The sequence below is a fragment of the Prunus avium genome, chromosome 1 (assembly GCF_965620075.1).
Source record: "Prunus avium chromosome 1, drPruAviu1.hap1.1, whole genome shotgun sequence".
In the NCBI taxonomy this organism is placed as follows: Eukaryota; Viridiplantae; Streptophyta; class Magnoliopsida; order Rosales; family Rosaceae; genus Prunus; species Prunus avium.
The window spans coordinates 59,186,303-59,205,445 of record NC_142284.1 but is presented as its reverse complement, the minus strand read 5'-3'; the positions used below and the strand labels follow the sequence as shown (position 1 = coordinate 59,205,445).

The 19,143-nt window shown below is 36.4% G+C and overlaps 3 protein-coding genes across 4 annotated transcripts; 1 reads left to right on the top strand and 2 right to left on the bottom strand.

The window, feature by feature from the left end:
* Positions 1–404: 404 nt before the first annotated feature.
* Positions 405–1,405, bottom strand: LOC148298096 (protein MKS1-like). Its single transcript, XM_088249732.1, has 3 exons — positions 1,398–1,405; positions 1,275–1,315; positions 405–1,083 (listed from the first exon to the last, which is right to left on the bottom strand). Exons 1-3 carry the CDS (start codon positions 1,403–1,405, stop codon positions 413–415), a joined length of 720 nt encoding a protein of 239 aa, XP_088105858.1. The 3' UTR covers positions 405–412.
* A 735-nt stretch (positions 1,406–2,140) lies between these two features.
* LOC110771210 (disease resistance protein RUN1-like) lies at positions 2,141–5,013 on the top strand. The gene is made up of 4 exons (XM_088245915.1): positions 2,141–3,193; positions 3,640–3,915; positions 4,034–4,597; positions 4,703–5,013. Exons 1-4 carry the CDS (start codon positions 2,273–2,275, stop codon positions 4,835–4,837), a joined length of 1,896 nt encoding a protein of 631 aa, XP_088102041.1. The 5' UTR covers positions 2,141–2,272; the 3' UTR covers positions 4,838–5,013.
* Positions 5,014–5,396: 383 nt separating this feature from the next.
* LOC110771226 (crossover junction endonuclease EME1B-like) lies at positions 5,397–15,043 on the bottom strand. Of its 2 annotated transcripts, XM_088245918.1 has the most exons (12): positions 14,628–15,043; positions 13,277–13,432; positions 13,063–13,142; positions 11,609–11,788; positions 11,380–11,533; positions 11,190–11,299; positions 10,590–10,765; positions 9,290–9,353; positions 9,043–9,161; positions 8,593–8,682; positions 7,716–7,830; positions 5,397–5,735 (listed from the first exon to the last, which is right to left on the bottom strand). In XM_088245918.1, exons 1-12 carry the CDS (start codon positions 14,944–14,946, stop codon positions 5,556–5,558), a joined length of 1,743 nt encoding a protein of 580 aa, XP_088102044.1. In that variant the 5' UTR covers positions 14,947–15,043; the 3' UTR covers positions 5,397–5,555. The 2 variants fall into 2 exon arrangements, with proteins under 2 accessions (XP_088102044.1, XP_088102046.1); XM_088245920.1 differs by lacking the exon at positions 5,397–5,735 and having other exon boundaries at positions 7,691–7,830; positions 7,909–8,682.
* Between the last annotated feature and the right edge of the window lie 4,100 nt (positions 15,044–19,143).

The window sequence follows — 19,143 nt, the reverse complement described above, 5'->3', positions numbered from 1 at the left end:
ACCTACATGCATGTAATACAATTGATCGCAAATGCATGTTACCAATTGGTTCCTCAGTAGGCGTTTTACATTTCATGATTCCACAATCTACTAGGCCTTCCATGGATGTAAAGATTTTGCACGTACGATTTCTCCGTCCATGTCTCGAACCAAATCCATGCATCATCAGCTTGTTTTTTTATCACCAACAGTTAAAAAGGCTCATTGCTATTACTGGAGAAAAGCCACAACCGTCCAATAAATGCATGACATAGTTCTTGTTCATTCCAATGAAGAAACAAGATATATCAAGCAATGTATCTCTCAGGCAATCATCAGCTAGCTGAACATAGCTTATTAAGCTTTACGTGAGTTTCCCAAGGAGAAAGTGTTGGACTTGGGGGAAAATTTCCCAAGGGGGCTATATTCCGCTTTATCTTGGACTTGGGGGAAAATTTGGCCTGGCCGGTAAACAATCTTGGCAGGAACTCAATTTTTGGCTTTGGCCTGCCCCAGTTGGAGATGGCATAAGGGCGTCGTCATGCTGATCGGAGAAAAACCCATGTGGGATGGGCGGCAAAGTGGCTGGGGCAGGAGACAGTATGCCTGGAAAGTGACGCATTTCATCACGTTGCAGGGATCCTCCTCCTCCTTCTCCTCTTCCTTGATCTTCAAGATTATCAAAAATACTTCCCATGAAGTCTTCGTCATGAGAAGAAACGGTGGGCATCAAAGGCTTGTTGTGATCTGAAGTGCAAGAAGAATTAGGGCTTGTTTTGTTGATGGAGGCGAGTCTTGCAGCTGGTGAGAGGCCACCATCACCGGAGGACGGCGAAGAGGAAGTGCTGGTCAAGCGTTGGACTAAGGACCTGAACTCACTAGGATTGGCTTGGATGACCACTGTCCGACGGCCATGTGGTGCTCGCTTCTTTGTCTTGACCGACTCTTTGTTGACTTTGAGAGCGGAGGGCCGTGGGCCTTGGAGTTGACTGTGAGCATCTTTTGGGCCTCCAACATCTAAATGAGTGCTAATTTCTTGCAAGCGAGAATCTTTTTCAACTTGAACCTTTACATCATTACTGATTTCTTGCTCGGTGGCTACGTCTACGTCTTACTTTTTCTCAATTTTGAGTTTATCTAACAGGTATGAAGGAGTGTTTATCAGGAAAATTATTGACGAGATCAATAGAAAATTGAAGAGCAGCCACCAAACAAGTTGGAATAGAATCTAGCAAGCAAGAAGTCAGTAAGAGCATCCACAGTGAAGGGGTGTATTTTCGGAGGTGTAAAGCCACTTTTCTTCATTTTTCCTCTCCTTTTTGCAGCTGGGTTCCACCTGCAAGAGATGTTAAAAAAGATGTACAATTGCATCTAAATATACATCTCCAAGGTGGTGGTGTAATTATACATTCATATACACCCCCATTTCCGATCACAACGGGTGTATATTTAACATACACCCCCTTATACACCCCCCCACTGTGGATGCTCTAACTATGTTTTAGGCTCTTCTCTATACAAAAGAAGCACATCGGGATTCGTGAAGGAGTGAAGACGCATTGGGATTCGTGGCCAAGCAATTAATTCTGTTGTCCTCTCTTTTCTACAAATACGTCTGTTTCATCATCTAATTTGTAAATAACATAAAAAATTTCATCTTTTTCTCCCTCTTGTTCTGGAATCTTGTACCAGGAAACAGTAGTCCTTTGATGACTTTATTATTTCTTGTCTAATTATGTAATAACTTCAAAAATAATACCTGATTTTATTATTTTTGTGGAAAATCTTATTAAGTTGTGTGACTTTATTGGATGTTTTATAAATTTGGTTTGATGTGAAAATATTGGAATTAAGTGAGTTTAATCTCAAATTTAGACTAAAATGCCCTTATAATTAATTTTGTGATTTTTTTTGAATAAAGTAGGCCCATTTTGATCAGGCCCGTTGGGCTTAGTCCGGCCCGATGGGCTTTCTCAAACCCGGCCCATGAGTCGAGCTTGGGCTTTGAAATTTCTAAAATAACCGATTTGGCCCGGCCTGATCCAAGCCCATTAAATTTGGGCCGGCTTGATGAGCCCTATTCTTAGGTGGGCTAGTTATTATTTTTAAAATAATATTTTAGTTTCTTGGGTGGGTTGTTGTTTTTAAAACTGAACACATCACTAGAAAATTGAACAACACATGCTTAGACGTAGCTACTAACCAAATTGGAATATAATCTCGTGTGCAAGCAGTCAGTAATTATTTAAATGTTGGAGGATCAGATGATGTTCGCATTATTGGCATTTTGGGCATGGTCGGAATGGGTAAGACAGCAGTTGCAAAAGCCATTTTCAACAAATTTCATCAAAGGTTTGAAGGCAAAAGTTTCCTTTCAAAAGTGAGGGAAGGGGATATGGTTAAATTGCAAAATCAACTTCTTTGTGATATGTTGAAACCGGCCAAGAAAGAGGTACGTAGTATCGCTGAAGGGACGAAGGAGATAAAAAATAGACTTAGCAGCATAAGGGCACTTGTCATAATTGATGATGTTGATTGTCAGAAAAAATTAGATGAGTTAGCTATAAAACGTGACTCGTTTGGTCTAGGGAGTAGAATTATTATAACAACAACAAATGCGCATTTTCTAAGGATACTTGAAGTAGATGATACATATTTTCCACCAGCAATGAGTAATGAAGAAGCTCTTCAACTCCTTTGTTGTCGTGCCTTTACTGAGCGTCATCCTAGCGATGAAGAATATCTTGAACTTTCAAGAAAAGTTGTTGAATACTGTGGAGGTTTGCCACTGGCGCTTGAAGTTTTAGGTTCTTATCTATGTAAAAGAACCAAAAGAGAATGGAGAAGTGCATTGCGTAAACTGAAAAGAAAGCCTCATGGGGAAATTCATGAAAAGCTTAAAATAAGCTATGATGGGCTAATTGATGATGAAGTGCAGGCTATCTTCCTTGATATATGTTGCTTTTTTATTGGAATGAACAAGGACCATGTCATGGCAATATTGGATGGTTGTGACTTTGATCCATTATTAGGAATTGGAGAACTCCATGATCGATGCCTTGTAAGTGTTGATGAAGGAAACAACCTGATGATGCATGATTTGCTTCGAGATATGGGCAGAGAAATCGTACGTGAAAAATCTCCTAGCATTAGAGGAAAACGTAGCAGATTGTGGGATCCTGAAGATGTAATAGACGTATTGATGACCAATTCTGTAAGTACATTCACAATCAAATTGGATTAATGCATGTACATAATAAAAGAGAAGTATATATGCATCCCCATCTCATAAATTGTAAGCCCGGAATGTGTCAACAAACATTATACTGCAGGTTAAATGAAAAGAGAAATAAAACAGAGAAAGGAGAGTGTAAGAGAGAAACTGATTGATTGAATTATCATAAATACAATAAGGAAAATGTAACACCCCTGCCAAAAGTTGGCAAAGATACCTAACCAATGTAGAGAGTTTGTAAAACAGAACTCGTATATTTCTTTGATCCAGAGGTACCGCAGCAGATGATAGTAGATAATAAATGCTGCCTCCACCTCTCTTTTAGTTCATACATCCAATTTATGGCTTTGCTTCATGTTTACAAATAATCTTTTCACTTGCAATTTAGCATCTTCTTACTCATTTCCTTTTGTTTTTTCTTACAGGGGACAGAGAGAATTGAAGGGGTCACATTAGATTTGCAAGGATCTCACGAGCCTAGCTTCAGTGCAGAAGCATTGAAAAATATGCAGGGACTCAGATTGCTCAAACTCAAAGGTGTAAAGTTCACGGGAGACTGCAAACATCTTTCCAAAAGGTTAAGATGGTTGTGTTGGCCTCGGTTTCCTCCAGAAGCCATACCAGAAGATTTCAATCAACCAAACATAGTCGATATCGACCTGAGTCATAGCCACATACAAGTTTGGAAGGATTCTGACATGGTACAATATAATCTCAACCAAATAATTAATTCTTTCCTCCAAGTTTTTTAAATACCAACGTCATGCTTTCTCTCATCTAGTTGGTTTTTTTACGTTTGTTTTCCCTTTTGTCTCACAGCCACTTGAGAAGTTGAAGTTTCTTAATCTTGGTTATTGTGATCACCTGAAACAATCACCGGACTTTTCAAAACTCCCAAATCTCGAGAAATTGATACTCCAAGGCTGCAACAGTTTGTCTGAGATTCACCATTCTATACTACAACTGAAAACCCTTAAATATTTGTGCCTTGCGGACTGCAACTTAACTGATGAAGCAATTCCTGAAGATCTTGGGGATCTAACTTCTTTAGAAGAGTTAGATCTAAGAGGCAATGTTTTTTATGGGCTACCAACCCTTAGTAGGCTTTCCAGGCTTCAAAGTTTACAATTGACTAATTGCGCAAACCTTCGGGCGATCCCAAATTTACCTACTAATCTGGAAATCCTTCAAGCGGATGAGTGCATTGCATTGGAAGAAATGCCAAATTTTTCAAGAATGCTGTGCATGAGAGAATTGCACCTTAATCGCTCCCCAAAACTTACCGAGATTCCAGGCTTGGATAAGTCGTTGAACTCCATGACAAGAATTCATATGGAATGGTGCATCAATCTCGCTGCTGATTTTAAGGATGCAATCATACAGGTTCTCTCTCTCTCTCTCTCTCTCTCTCTCTCTCTCTCATGTTTACATGTTAAATGCATGCATGTCTATTAATTGCTTGTACAAATCTTGCCGCAAATCGTGTAGGGATGGAGTGCGTGCCGAAATGATTGCCTTTTCCTTCCTACAAATGATTTTCCTGCATGGTTGAGGAGTGTCGACACCAAGGGTGAAATACTCGGTTATGCCCCAAAGTATTCGGTTTTGAATGAAAAGTTTTGACTATTTGCATCTGTACTTCAAATGACTTCAACTATTGTGATTTTCGCATTTGTGCTGTGCTATCAATTGTACCCGATGCATGGAACTTATTATCCGTGCGGTGAAAATAAGCATGTGCGCAGATCGGTTCGATTCGGGACACAAATATTTTTTAATGGAGTGATTGGACAATATTACCTCTGATTTTAATAAAAAATTTGAAGTCGAGACTGACATACACTGGGTAAGACGACAAGAATGACAGATCTAATATGAAGAAGACGGACTAAAATGATGCGTTTGGTATATTACTCGTGACACAAAATTACCTGATATATATTAGCTTTTGTGTCTTCCACTTGGAGACTCACTTCCATTAATGGCTGATACAGCCAAGCACACGTCTCAAATTTTTTTCTTTGGTTTTTAAATAGTCATAGTAATATGTTGCATTTACATCATTGTCACAAAAGTATGGATAAATTTCCATCTACAACTGTTACAGACTAGCTCTTGATGAGTGGTACTTCCTTTCCCAATATTCGAAGAGGTGCCAAGTCTTAATCCTCTTCCCAATTGATAAACCAAAACCGCAAGAATATTTACATTTTTTTCTTGACATTAATGAGTTGTACTTTACACAGCAAGAACTACTACTTAAGGCTCTGAAAATAACATTTACCAAAAAGGAATCAGAGCGCTACTGCAGAATACAAGTAATAGACAAATCTGGACTTATTTACGCCAGTTGACGCCTAAACAAATCAGCACCATCCTCAACATCATCAGTTTTAATGGATCCACTTTGTGCCATAAGTATTCTGTACACTCTCTTGGAACAAACCTCACCCACTCTTCTGTCATCACGAAGTAAACCTTCAGTTATCAAGTCCTTCAGCAGAAATTCCTTTTGATGAACCTGTCATTTCAATATAGAGCAACCAAGAAAATAGAGAAAAAAACAAAGTAAATAGAATCTACAAAAAAGTGTTGAATTCTGCCTTGATATAGCAATGTACATGCTGCTGGATGCAAGGATGCCTTGTGAAAAATGGCACATATATATGTAATCAAATATCAATCTTATATCAATGCATATTGCAAAAGCATGGAGGGGACATATTCAAACTAAATATACATTGCAAGTTAACCCTCCAAATCAGTGTACTTTTACAGGCGTCAATTAACTCCATCAAAGGAAAAAATTATAGATACAATCAAAGCAACTTTGTTCAGAGTGACATAGAACGGGCATACCATAATCCTAATTAACATATAGTGGAATTTCATGGTTGTACTGCATAAATGGTGAGTAGTCATCAGACATATTTCTCAGTAGTCATCTGCACTGCCCAAACCATAAATGGCTATTCAGGAAGCAGAACTAGCTGAACCTAAAGTTGGCCAAAATCCCTTCAAACCGGTTGGGTAAAAGGGTGGATGATAGTGACAATGACAAGATCCCAGTATCTCCCCACATTGGAATAGTCGGACATCTTTGGGCAGTCTTCCCTTGCAAGCTAGTTTGCAAGGGAAACTCTGTCCATGGGTCCTATAAAGTGGTATTAGAGCATAGCAAGATTGGAAAAGCTGAAGGTTGAAGTACCCTCTATCATTTATGGTCTTCAATAAGATTAGTTCATGAACTATCTGTGATCATGAAGCACTCAAATATGTTCATGGTTAATGACATTGGAATAGCAACACTAAGGGGGCCCATTTAAATGGATCACAACAATCCTACACCCCAAAGTGTGTGGAACTTGATTTTCACCGTTTTAATGGTGGACAAGATGAACAAGTTGGTTTCATAAATAAAACAAGATCAGCTAGTCGGAATTTCAGGGTGGAAAATTTCTTTCCGTTTCAGCAAATACCAGAAAAAGATACTAAGCTCCTGGCTATACAGCGTCAAATCACAGCAGAAAAAAAAAAAAAAAAAATTCCCAGTGGTGAACAGCAGAAAAATAGTGAAATAAAGCAATAGAATTGCAGTTCGAACGAAAATAAGAGTCCTAGGGCAAAGCAACTCTTACAGGAACTCTATAATATGATTTCTGGAATTAAATTAATAAAACTCGAATACAAAGTCTCTTAATAGGCTATTTATACTAGGATTACAGCACCCCTAGCCTGCTAGCCTTAATTATGAAAGTACCTAATAAATCCTAGCTTATTCTCTTTAAAAACTAGCATGACTACTAATTAAAAACACTAGGACTGTAAGTCTATCACATAACATAAAACATAAAACCCTAAGCAAGACAAATAAAAGACAATAAATATAACCTAAATCCCAAACTAATTAGAACCCTAGCATAGGTGGCAAGCAGGGCCCAAGTACTCCTGGAGAGAGAGACTTGTAGATGCTGCTCCTCCATCACATCTCCAAAACAAGCCCGTGAGATTCCTACAGGACTTACAGTATGTTCACGCTTTTAACTTATTAAGGAAGGTTTCCATCTAGTTTCCATGGAAAATGAAAAGGGCAAAAGAGAAACATTATAATATATATTTAATGTCGGAAAAACACAAAAAGGATGTGTTTAGACACCTAAGGAAACTAGATGTGAGCACTGCAGTTCAGAAAGAATACATCATCAAAATGGAGGCCGTTGCAGACCATAGCAGCAATCAACAGAACTAATGTAAATTTATAAAATGGTCCCAAAACTTGTCAAATATCATCCCATTAGGTTGATGAGCAAAACGTTCTAGAAAACTTTATTCCACGATAATATGTATCTGTGACTTGTCAATAGCCATAAATCCATTCACTTCTTCCTGGGCAACCAAATGCGCCTAAATTGAAGTGCATATGGGTCTAATGAAGACAGTGTTAGATCAATCAACAAATGTTCATTTATATTTCGGGCAGGTTGAAGCATATTATACTTACCGATACATTTTGATCCATGTAAACACTCAACAGAGATTTCATGGTAGGGTACTTCTTCCATATAGCAATAGCAAACCGTGGCTGTACCTTTGGGATAGCTACCAAAGCTTTTAACCTGGATGCAGAAACTAGCATTAGGTATAAAATAAAAATCCTTGCAGAGTAATGAAAAACTTGTGAAAAACAGACAAACCAAATTAATTTGTATTTTGTACAGAGAAGGCTTGTTGAACAACATATTTTCCTGATGTCTGCTAAAAGTGATTTGACATCTGTAGTTGAGAACACTAATAGGGAGAAAGAAAAAGACTGAGTGAAACAAAGCCATGCGAAATTCAATTCATAAATATATGTGGAATTCCCGAAATTCAATTCATAAATATATGTGGAATTCCGGAAATCCAGTTTTAGTTGAGGGGGCCATGGTTCTTTTGAGGCAGTGGTTGAAGGAGGGCTTGTAGGAAGGATAGATTGTCCCAACTAACTAGACAACTAGGCTTGTAGGTTTCTCTCAACCCTCTCACTTTCATCACGGTTCCCCTTGTCCCCCCTGTCACAAAGGAAACTCATCAGCCTATATCTAGATCTCCTGAAACTTAAATAGTGCTCCTTGCAACACAGGGTCATAACAGCTGGATTGGGACTCTTTGATCCCAAAAAGTGAAGTCAAAGATTCAAATGCCCCTCAAGGAAATTAGAAAGTACATCAGATGAAATATCAAGTAGAACCACACAACCATAGGACATGATTAAAATATGTGTTGATACTACAGTTACTCTTGGTGCCAGGAACAATGATTAAGCAGTTCAGTTCAGACCCGTAGAAGAAAGCTTTATCTTATCACTGGTCTCTATCTATTAACATCATACTACTCACCACGCGCTCTTATTAATTATATTCCGGTCAACACAGTCCTTAATCATAAGAGGTCCGTTAGCATTTACGTCCAGTCTCGTTAACTTCTTTCTGCAATTTCATAAAGGAAAGGTAGAATCAGAACAGTAACCAGTTAAAATATGAAAATGCAGAGAGAGAGAGAGAAAGAGAATTTTTCCTTTTTATATAGAAATAAAAACTTTACTGAAAACACAACTATTTCTAGTTAATATTAAACCAGAGCGAAAACTGAATTTCAATGTTCAAAAACTGGGTGAAGCTATGTGAACCTCATACAAAGTCTTAAACAAAAAAGAAAAGTGTACAATGTAGATGCATATATCAAATCTTGAGACTAGAAAACCTTACTTCCCCAGGATATGCGTTTTAAAGCATTTTCAAACTGTTATAAAGTTTTAAGTTCATTAGAAAAACAAATGGATCAAACACCTAAATTGGCAGGATGAGAGGCTGCACGTCAAACCAACAATGTGTTCAGCAAGTTCAGCCTCATCTATGCACTGCCTGGAATGAACTTTAAAAAAATTAGTGGTCAATTTTGCCAGCACCTGGTAAAAAAAAGAAGAAGTCAAAATACTAATTAAAAAAACAGATCCACTATTCTGCAAGACATGAATGAAAATTCAGAAATCATTAATGTGTTGGAATCCGAAGCATTTTCTGTTAGTAGTTCAACCTCCTCAACAGGCGGGCGTCTCCAATCATTATCCTTTGTTAGGTTCTTGTACACTTCTTGTTCCCTAACATTGTAAACAATTCCATGAGATGAAGCATTACATCATGACTATTGCACAAATCCAAGAAATAACTATTATGTTATAGGAAAATGGAAAATAGAGATTTCAATTGCCATCATCACAAACGGTAAACTTGCATCGAGAAATAAATAACTAACAAATTGATCATCTATCAGGAAAAACTACATTCTAAACCAACGTGTTCATACTGCATCTGAAGACAATCAAACAATTTAAGTACAATTATGAGGTCCAACAAATGTGACAAAACACATGCTTTTGACAAACACATTCAACTGCCACGGGCATAAATGAGGAAACATTGTGTATTTGTAACAAATAAAGCTCAAAAAATTGTATATTTCATATAGCAAGTATAGAGGACTAAATGTCAACACAAAATAAATAGATCCTTTCAATTTCATATGATTTTTCAGCAATAGCACAATGTTTCCTCATTTATAATGAACATTAGCAAGTTATAATCAATTGATAATACTCAAAAGGTACGTAAATTTTAATGAACATTGCATACGTTCCACATGTTTAAAAAAAAAGTAAAAAGAGCAAGGAAAAAAAAAAACAAAGCTTGACTTTTCTAGAAATCAGCTCATCTTTACTTATCACTTGCTCCCATTTGAATGAAATACCAATTATCTACTGAAAGGAAAAAGAATATTCAAGTTCTTAGATAATCAGCTTGTGGAGCCATCATCAAATTGTTTAATGAACCGAAGTTCCAAAGCTCAAAATTAAAATCTTTGGATTTCTAAATTTGAGGTTTCATTTATGTTGTGTAAGAAATGGCTGCAGACTTACTTATTAAGAATAAGGAGGGCTGAGACCACTTTGACCAATTAAGCTTAAGAGCCACATTAATAACACGGTTTTTGTTCTCTACTTAATTTAGTAGGTATTGATGAATTTAGAACCAAATTGATGATAGAAAAGAAAAACAAAGAGGCATGCTCATAGTGAAGAAGCAACCTAGACCACAAGAAAAATAAAACAACAGTATAGCATAGAGATGTTAGTAACATCATGCGCAGACTGTTTATCTAAATCAGGATAACAATTATGCAGCATCCGTCTAAGAAGAATACATAGAACAGTTTCGGAAGATGAATGAATGAAATGGCATGGTAAAAATTCATCACTAGGATATAATACATATATTTACATAATTAAAATGAGCTACAGATGCACAATGGTAAAATCTGATTTTCATCAATCTCTCACCTTTTATTAATATATGCCATCAACCTATTTGTAAGATAACACACTGTATAGGATGGATAACGACTTCGAACACTAAAAACATGGTCCAAAAGAGATTCATTGATGACAAGGTTGCAAAATTCTTCAGCTTCATACACGAGCAATACATATTGAATCTCTATTCGTTCAGGAGAACTCTGCAATTAGATATTGAGGTTAATATATGCTAAAAATAATAGCAATCTGTAAGGTTAATAAATGCTAAAAATTATATCCTCAAAATAATGATCCTGGCCTACCTACACACACAACCCATGAAGATGCACAACAGTAACTAATCACTATATCATGATCCTTTGAGAGCGAACCTTCAAGCCACACGGGATTCACACTCACAATAAACCTTTGGTATCAGGGTTTATATTTTTATGCAAAAAATGAATTTACCTACTTTTATGATCTATTAGGGGGCACATAAAATGTTCAACCATACAGAAAATATCAAAAATAAATCAAATTCCAGCTAATTTTCCTATTATGAAGCTTAGGAGCTAATGCTAGTAGAAAAATACTTTATACTGGCGGAGCTTACAAAACTCTTCAATTTCGTACACTTATTACCTGTGAAATATGTTCTGGAACAGTCATGGTCCAGACAATTGATCTTTCAATTGGATTTGATGTTATACGGTATGTTATCCCTCTTTCAGCAAACCCTGTGAGCAGATTTCCTACCACAAAAGTTTATATATCTCAGCTACCAGATATGATGTTATACGGAAAGAGAAAGAGAAGAATATGAATAGCACACCTCCAACTGACCCCAATTCCACTACTTTAATGTCAATCTCAGCCACTATGTACTTCACAGCAAACTTTCCTTTTTCCCACTTTTGTTGTTCTTTCTGAATCTTTTTCATCTCTGCTGCTTCAGCTTTCAGAGCTGCTCTTTGCAACTTCTCTTGCTGTTTTTCATTAATCTCGATTATTTCATATTTCTGTTAACATGAATTGGGTAAAGACCGTAAATAGCAACTTACTTGCTTCTTTAGATTCTTTTCTTCCATTAGGCGTATCCTTTCCTCTTTCGCCATCTTACTTGTACCCATTGCTTCGTCTCTAATACTTTTTTCAGTAATAGCTTTAGTTTTTCTTCTCTGTTTCACAATGTTTCCCATCTGATCCATTCTATTTTCTTTGTCAACAGGATAATCAAGTACCTGATCTCATCATGTCATACATTTTAGGATAAACACCCAATGGCGTGTAAGGATAGCAGCAAATGAAAGATAGCACACCACAACTTCATTAAAAATGAGAACACAACGAAATATCAAAACTTTATGACGTCTCATGAATAGTCTATACATATAATAACATTTAGTTTGAATAACACAGGGCCACAGAAATAAATGACAACCAACAAGAAACTGTCCAAAATAGCTTATTTCTTGATTATTATACATTCCAGTTCAACAAATAGAGGGGAAAAAAGAGATATTAGACATAACAAGATGATTGTTATACTGCAAGACTGGTGCAACTACTAGACTGTCAATGTGAAAATGAAATCAGCAAAACAGCAAACAGAAAACATTCAGAGGAGCTAAACCTTGTTAATTGAGGAAATTGTAAAAGTACAGATTACTTTTCTCCGCCTCAGTAAAGGCAAATGCAGAGGAGCTAAAACTTGTTCTCATTATGTTGTACATCTGTGGAGGAGATTACTTAAGGTGAACTGAGCTGGGTTATTCCACCCGATTGCAGATCCATTCCATTTTAGAGTCATAAGTAGTTTGAGGGAGAAAAACAACGGTAATCTGAAACTGTTGGGTACTGGCATTTTTTTCCAGTGGTTTGGTTAGAAAGCAACAAAAGGAATTTTGAAATTAATAGAAAAGAGGGGAAAGAGTTTCGTTGGGACAGAGTAAGGTATTGGACTTCACTTTCACCATCGGTTTCTCCAAGTTTCAAAATTTAGCTCTCTGCATTGGAGGGCTTCACTTAATATAGTCTTCATTAATGTTTTTTGTACTTTTGTTTGCTGGTTTTGTATTGTATACAGTGGACAACTTGTCCACAACTCTATATTTTAACAAGCCTACTAATAAATTTTATTTCTTATCCAAAGAAATATGATACTCATTTATTTATTTTTTAAAAAAGTACCCAGAAATCTATCCCAAAAAACAACATACTTTAGGTTGCAAAATTTTAATAAATTTTTAAGTACACTCATAACTTTCATTTCAATCAACACTTCATTCACTAAATTTTCACCAGTCCCTTCTGAAATGTCTTCATCAATTAGTCTTGACATCCAAATCATAATGAATTTGAAACTTATTAAGGTTAGGAATCATGTATTGCCTACATTTAGAAAATATAATGCCCCACAGAAATTAACAGAACAAAACACACTTGTAACAAGAAGCATGTCTCTGAACAATCAAACATAATTAGTAAACATCGTAGACCAGGCTATCAATTGTACCTGATTAATATCAAAATCATCTTGCAAAGAAATAGGTAGCGTAGAACAGTCCTCAGACATATGTGCTAGATTGTCATGTCCTGATAAACATGTATGTGTCCATATTAAAAGGAAAAACATAGTCCAGGGAGTATAGTCATTTTGTTGAACATTTTGAAATCTAAGCTGATAAATAACAATAACCAAAGGTATGACAGATACATGAAAAACATACCAAGAGAAGATGTGGATTCGACAAATCTGGAACTCCAATCTAACCCCTTTGCCACACCAAAACCACTAGATATTGATTTGTTATCCTTCCCCCTTTCCCATCCAGAACTACTTTCAGACTCATTATCAGATTCCAGAAATACCAAGTCATTAATGCCTGAATGTGAACAAAACACAGTATACACGTGAAAAACCTTCAACATTTGCAAACTAAAATAAAATTTTCAACAAAATTTAGAAGGCCGACATGGTTTGAGAAGGCCGACCTGGCCAAAGAGGACCAGCTTCACTGGCTTGAGAAGGCCGACATGGTTCTAGCTCTAGCCTTCTCAAGCTAGTGAGGCTTACCTCCCTTGCTGATTTTTTTTCTAATTTGAATTAATTTTAGTTTTAAATTTGTAACAATAGTGATGCATGGCAACTAATACAGCGCAGTATGGAATGTGATAAATGTTTCTTTTGAGGTAATTCACACTTTCTCTCGGCCTTTTGATGTATGGCTGCTGCATAATTTGAAAAGCAAGGTATTTTGGTACAAAATCTGCCTTAGAATTTGGTTTTTTTTTGCTATATTACAGCATTTCTAGAAATGGCGTTGTAATCATGTAGTTAATCCTAGTTATGAACCTCCAGTTATTATGGCTGAGATAATAGTTCAATTTGCCAAGGAGTGGCATGAGGCTAACTTGGTTATGAACTGTAAGCCTGCTAGAGAAACTGTGCAACTTAAATGGCATTCTCCTCAAGCCGGTAGGGTTAAAACTAATGTTGATGGCAGCTATAAAAGTGGTGAGGGCAAAACTACTGCAGGTGGTCTATTAAGGGATTCTAATGGTGACTGGTTGGGTAGATTTAGTGTAAATATTGGTGCTGTATGGAGACAGAACTTTGGGGACTACCTTATGGATTACAACTTGCTTGGCAAAATGAATTAAAGAACATTGATGTGGAAATGCCAAGATAGGGCTGTTGTTGTTTAGTAATGTTTTCATCTTCGTATAGGCTTCTGCCCCAATTTCACCCAAAAAAAAATTATAATCTTAACATAGGCTTCGGCCAGATCGGGATGTCGTTGTATACATAACAGTTATTATGATGGAAATAAAAAATTTAATAACAAAACTTTGAATTGAACTGAATCAATTTAACCAACAAAAAGAAAATAATATGATTAAACACCAACCATAACAATTAAGAAACAAAGCATAAACAAGAAGTTCACACAAAAACCAAAATGGCAAATAACTAAGCATTTTCCACAAAGCACACAAAAATCGAGTGTAAGCCCAGAAACCCTAGTTCAAACAAAATGCGTGAAATAATAACAGAAACCAATCAATCAATCAACCAACCGGAGAACTTGCGCGGGGAATGTGAAACGCTAGCTTGGGAGTCGGAAGGGGCTTTTGAGCATGGAGACTCGTCAAGGACCTCGAAGTAGCGGGGTGAGGTGGGGCCCGGTGGCTTCCGTATCGGTCTGGTCGGGTCGTCGTCGTCGTCAAGGACGAGAACCGGAGTCTGAGTATTGAGGTTTGGGTAGGGGTAGAGTTCGGTTCGGTGTTTCTTATTAGAGCAGTGGAATGGTTGGAACGGAGGGAGTGAGGAGAGGGCATTCTGGTCATTTTCTTCTTCTTCGTCGGAGAGGACTATTGGCTGCTGATGCTTCGACATTTGAGACTGCGAATGAAGAAGAGAATGAAGAGGGCTCAAGAGAAAGAGATGCGTTTAAAAAAATTTCAGCGGCAACCGGTTTCTTTTACCCGGTTAAATGAAGGCAATTTAGAGTTTTTTTTCTTTTTTGGTTGGAAAAGATCTTTTATTTTTTCACTTTTTATCACAAATAATCTCTAATGTTCGCGAAATAACCAGCTTTGGTCCTTTATATATATATTTTTTACATGATCCTTTTACGTTACAAACAAAGCATACAATCAAATTGGAGAAGCCCCCTACAATCAAATTGGTCCTTTCACGTTTCAATTATTTTCTTAAAACTCTGTCTGGGGGTAAAATCGTAATATTGGGTGAAAAGAATTGTTCGGGGGTGGGTGGGATCAGCAAATTTAGTCTCTGGACTCTGGAGCCTCTCGACACTTTTTGATCTTGCATTTTCAGTCCACCCCATTAGAGCCCTCTCTGCTGTGCGCCCTCCATCTTCATCTTTCATTTTCAGTCCCAGCTCCCTCCTTTAAATCTCTTGCTCGGTAAGTGTATGCTGTAATTTTTTTTTATTCCTATTGTATTTATGGGTTTCGTGAATAATCAAATATTGTTTGTCTAACCAAAGGAAAAAAGAATAATTGAAAATTGTTTGATTATAATTTGAAAATCAGCAAGCATGTTTTTATTTTTGTTTCATTATTAGTATTGATTGGAAAATTGGCCGCCACCAACTTCCTCTTGCCCCTTTCACCCATCGAGCAGTGAAATTTTTTAGTATTATTTGGTATATATGCTCTCTCTTTTTTTTTTTTCTGGTTTATATGTATTTGGTTCTTGTGTTTGATTTGTAATGATTGATTTTTTTAGTGTGTTTTTGGTTAATGATTATCGCACATTTGCAATTATTTGTTTGGGTTAAATCTGTTGCCCAAACCGATCAAACTGCCCAAAAGGGATTTTGTGTTTATAGGTTCAAGTGTGCGGTCGGGGCTCGACCAAACTAATGCGTTCCTTGCCCACCCATTGATTATGGGATGTAGCTTATTTTTGGTTGCTAGATGTCCAACACTCCCTTCTTTTGATACTTGAAAATGAAACAGTAGGATTTGGATTGTTTAGATGTCTTTCTCTTTTTCTTTTCCTTTTGGTTTATAAAGAACAAAACAAAGTCTGCTTATCTGAAAACAAAATTATTTCACTGGGTGGCAGTAAGAATCAAGTGAAAGGTCATCTGTACGATGATTGAATGATCAATTCAGATCTTACTTTAAAGTGTTTATTTGTCCAAGAGGTACTTTGTGTCATAACTGAGATTTATATTTTTAAGCTGTATACTTTGTTTTTATGAAAAAAGCTGCAAGGGGTGTATTTAAGATGTACAGAAACCATTATCCAAAGATAATGTGTCATGCCCTCTTTCGAATAACAGTGACAAATGTTTTTGCATTCTAATTTTCTCAAGTTTCGATATGTAAATTAATTACATAATAATTGAAAAATAGTCTCCAATAGATAGAAATGATTTCTCAATCATATCTTGCAACTTGAGTATCTGCAACTCTATAGCTGTGTCCTCTTCTTCAACTTCAACAGAAAAAATTGGTGTAGATTTTGTTTATAAGGTTGGACAGTTATAATTGCCAACTTATTAGTAGCAGCAAAAGCTCAGCTTAGATGTCTTTCGTCTTTTTAACTCTGCCTATAACAGAGCAGGTTTTCTCTTTGTTGTCGATCGAGGATAACTTATCCTCTTGGTTATTAATACAAAAGTTTGTATTAAAAAAAAACATAGTAGCAGCAAAAGCTAAGAAAAAATCAACCTTCTTGGCCACTTTCTGAAATGATGAGGTGATTCTTTACCACAGAGAATAACTTATAATTTTAATTCTAAGTTTGAACCATACTGCACCGATACTTCAAACTTTGGCCAGGGGAGGTATCAAATATAGGTATGGATATGATACGTCTTCAATACATGCCGGGATATGAAGTATTGTTAACTTTTCTATTTTGCTGACCATGGGTTACGGCGTTGATACAGAACTGATACTCACAGAACACTGTCCCAATACGGTCTAGATACGGCTAGTGGTTATTTAGAAATTGTTTGAAAATTTATGTGGTCTTTTTTAATACTATAACAAAATAGGGTCGAAATGTGAATTTTAAAACTTGGCCAGATCACACCCAGCCTATTCTTCTCAACAGAAAGAGGAAAACGCTAGGTTTTCACATTTGAAAAGAAACAGCAGCACCAACCAATTCAAAGATCCAGAAGGAAGAAGAAAGAAGAAAGAAATTTCAAAAGGACCTCTTCTTCTCCACTGAAAGTTCCACCAGGTCTTAACTCACGTTAACTTGTTGCTCCTTCACTTACTTTGTAGATGTATTAGAGATAAGTTTATTCATTATAACCAAATCCAAATCCTGTCCAGATTCTGTCGAGTAAAAAGAAATTAAAACTCCTTTATGAAAGATATTTTCGAACAAGAAATGGGTAGTGTGGGGGATGTGGGCACTTCTAGTGCTAATTATGCTCATGATGTGGAGTTATAACCAATTTTGTATTTAAATTATTTAAAATATATATTTACATTATTTTAATTGTCGTATCCTTGCCGTATCCTAGTTTTTGGACATTTTTTGTATCACCATATCGTATCGTTATACTCGTACCTGTGTCCAGGCAATGAGGATTACAGTTAAGGAGCACTGAGTAAAGATGGCTTAAGATAAATAAGTTTTTATTTTAGATAATAAAAACATGTACTCATGCTAGACTCTCTTCTTAGAAAGGCTGAAATTTTTAAGATTTAATGGGATTCTTTAGTCTTGCCTTGATTTTCTGGTTCCTTGCTGAATATGGTTTTTATTTTGAACTCCCTTTTTGAGTGATCTTTTGTTGGGTCGGTAAGTTCCAATCTTACCAACGTGTGTACATGTAGGACCTATGTAACAAGTATTTGAAGACATTTCCATGAGAAATTAGTGTTCTGTTCTGTTTCTAATGCCCAACTGAAGGGGAAGGAAATAATTTTATATGTTATAATTTGTGTTCATAGGCCATCAGTAAGAACTAGTGTTTGAGTTGTAAACACGTTCACATCACTGAGTTCAGACATGAACTCATACATTTTCCCCTGATAATATATTTGTTATTTATAATGTTTATAATCTAACTTTGTTATTTAGTTTTTATTAGTCGAAGGCTGGTATATGATCTGCCTATTCTGCTTATTATGCATTTGGTTGCCATGAAAACAAAACCCTAAAAGAAAATTTTATTTCTTATATTGCTGAAAAACACTTAGAAAGTGGAAATTTGTAGCTTCTGAAAAATATTATGTTTTGTGTTTGTTTTATTTTAAGTTTTGTTGTGTGATTCTTTGGACGTTTGTGTTGAAATGTAGCAGAAAGTTTTACAGGCTCTGAGTAAGCAGAGAAATGGCCTTAATGAGGGGAGAGCCACTAGTGACGAAGCTTGCAGTGTTGGCCAAGTACGTGGTTCTTCCTGGAGCCATGGTCGCCGCCCTCATCTATTCACCTCCTGATTACACTTCTTCCAAGAACAATCCTAAGTCCACCAAATAAGACATAGCTCGGTCAGTACCTTTTCCTCTTTGCTAAAACTCTGGTTTCATATCTCTGTTGTGATTTGAATGACCTGGCAAGTGTATGTGAAATTTCCATTTAGTGCTTTTTGACTTTGCCTTTTAAAGCCTTCACTTATTATTATTTGTAGAATTCTGTGTAGGTACCAGTGCTATAGATATTACCCATATATATGTTGCCCTGGATGTGGTTAAGGTATTATAGGTACTTAATTGTTTTCAAATACGTCTTATATCCATCGGATATAAGAAAACGAAATTATTATATACCTTTGTTTTTTGGTTGCTAAAAATGAGAGGCTTTCACGGTGGAGCTTGGCAGGAGTGTGGTTCTTTGGGAGTTTGAGGTTTATGAGAGATGAGTGTCAGTGTTATAGGGTGAGATGATGAGAGTGTGAGACCCACATTTATGTGAGTGAAAGAGAAGATTGGGTTAAGTGGTGTGTGGCTATTCATTAGGGGTATATGGTATTTCCATTTGCAATTTGCTCAAAATTTTTGATTTGCATATAGGAAAAGGGTTCACACATCACCATGGGTGCTAAAAGTGGTTGGCTTTGTAAAAAAACTTGATGAGATAAGAGAAATTAACTTT

Coding starts and splice junctions, on each gene's coding strand:
- LOC148298096 (XM_088249732.1), bottom strand. Junction 1,084..1,274: donor GAGAGGAAAAATGAAGAAAA/GTGGCTTTACAC, acceptor AGTAAGACGTAG/ACGTAGCCACCGAGCAAGAA.
- LOC110771210 (XM_088245915.1), top strand. CDS start 2,273: ATGGTCGGAATGGGTAAGACAGCAGTTGCAAAAGCCATTTTCAACAAA. Junction 3,194..3,639: donor ACGTATTGATGACCAATTCT/GTAAGTACATTC, acceptor TTTTTCTTACAG/GGGACAGAGAGAATTGAAGG. Junction 4,598..4,702: donor TTAAGGATGCAATCATACAG/GTTCTCTCTCTC, acceptor CAAATCGTGTAG/GGATGGAGTGCGTGCCGAAA.
- LOC110771226 (XM_088245918.1), bottom strand. CDS start 14,946: ATGTCGAAGCATCAGCAGCCAATAGTCCTCTCCGACGAAGAAGAAGAA. Junction 11,789..13,062: donor ATGATTTTGATATTAATCAG/GTACAATTGATA, acceptor TGATGAGATCAG/GTACTTGATTATCCTGTTGA. Junction 9,354..10,589: donor ATGGCATATATTAATAAAAG/GTGAGAGATTGA, acceptor TTACAATGTTAG/GGAACAAGAAGTGTACAAGA.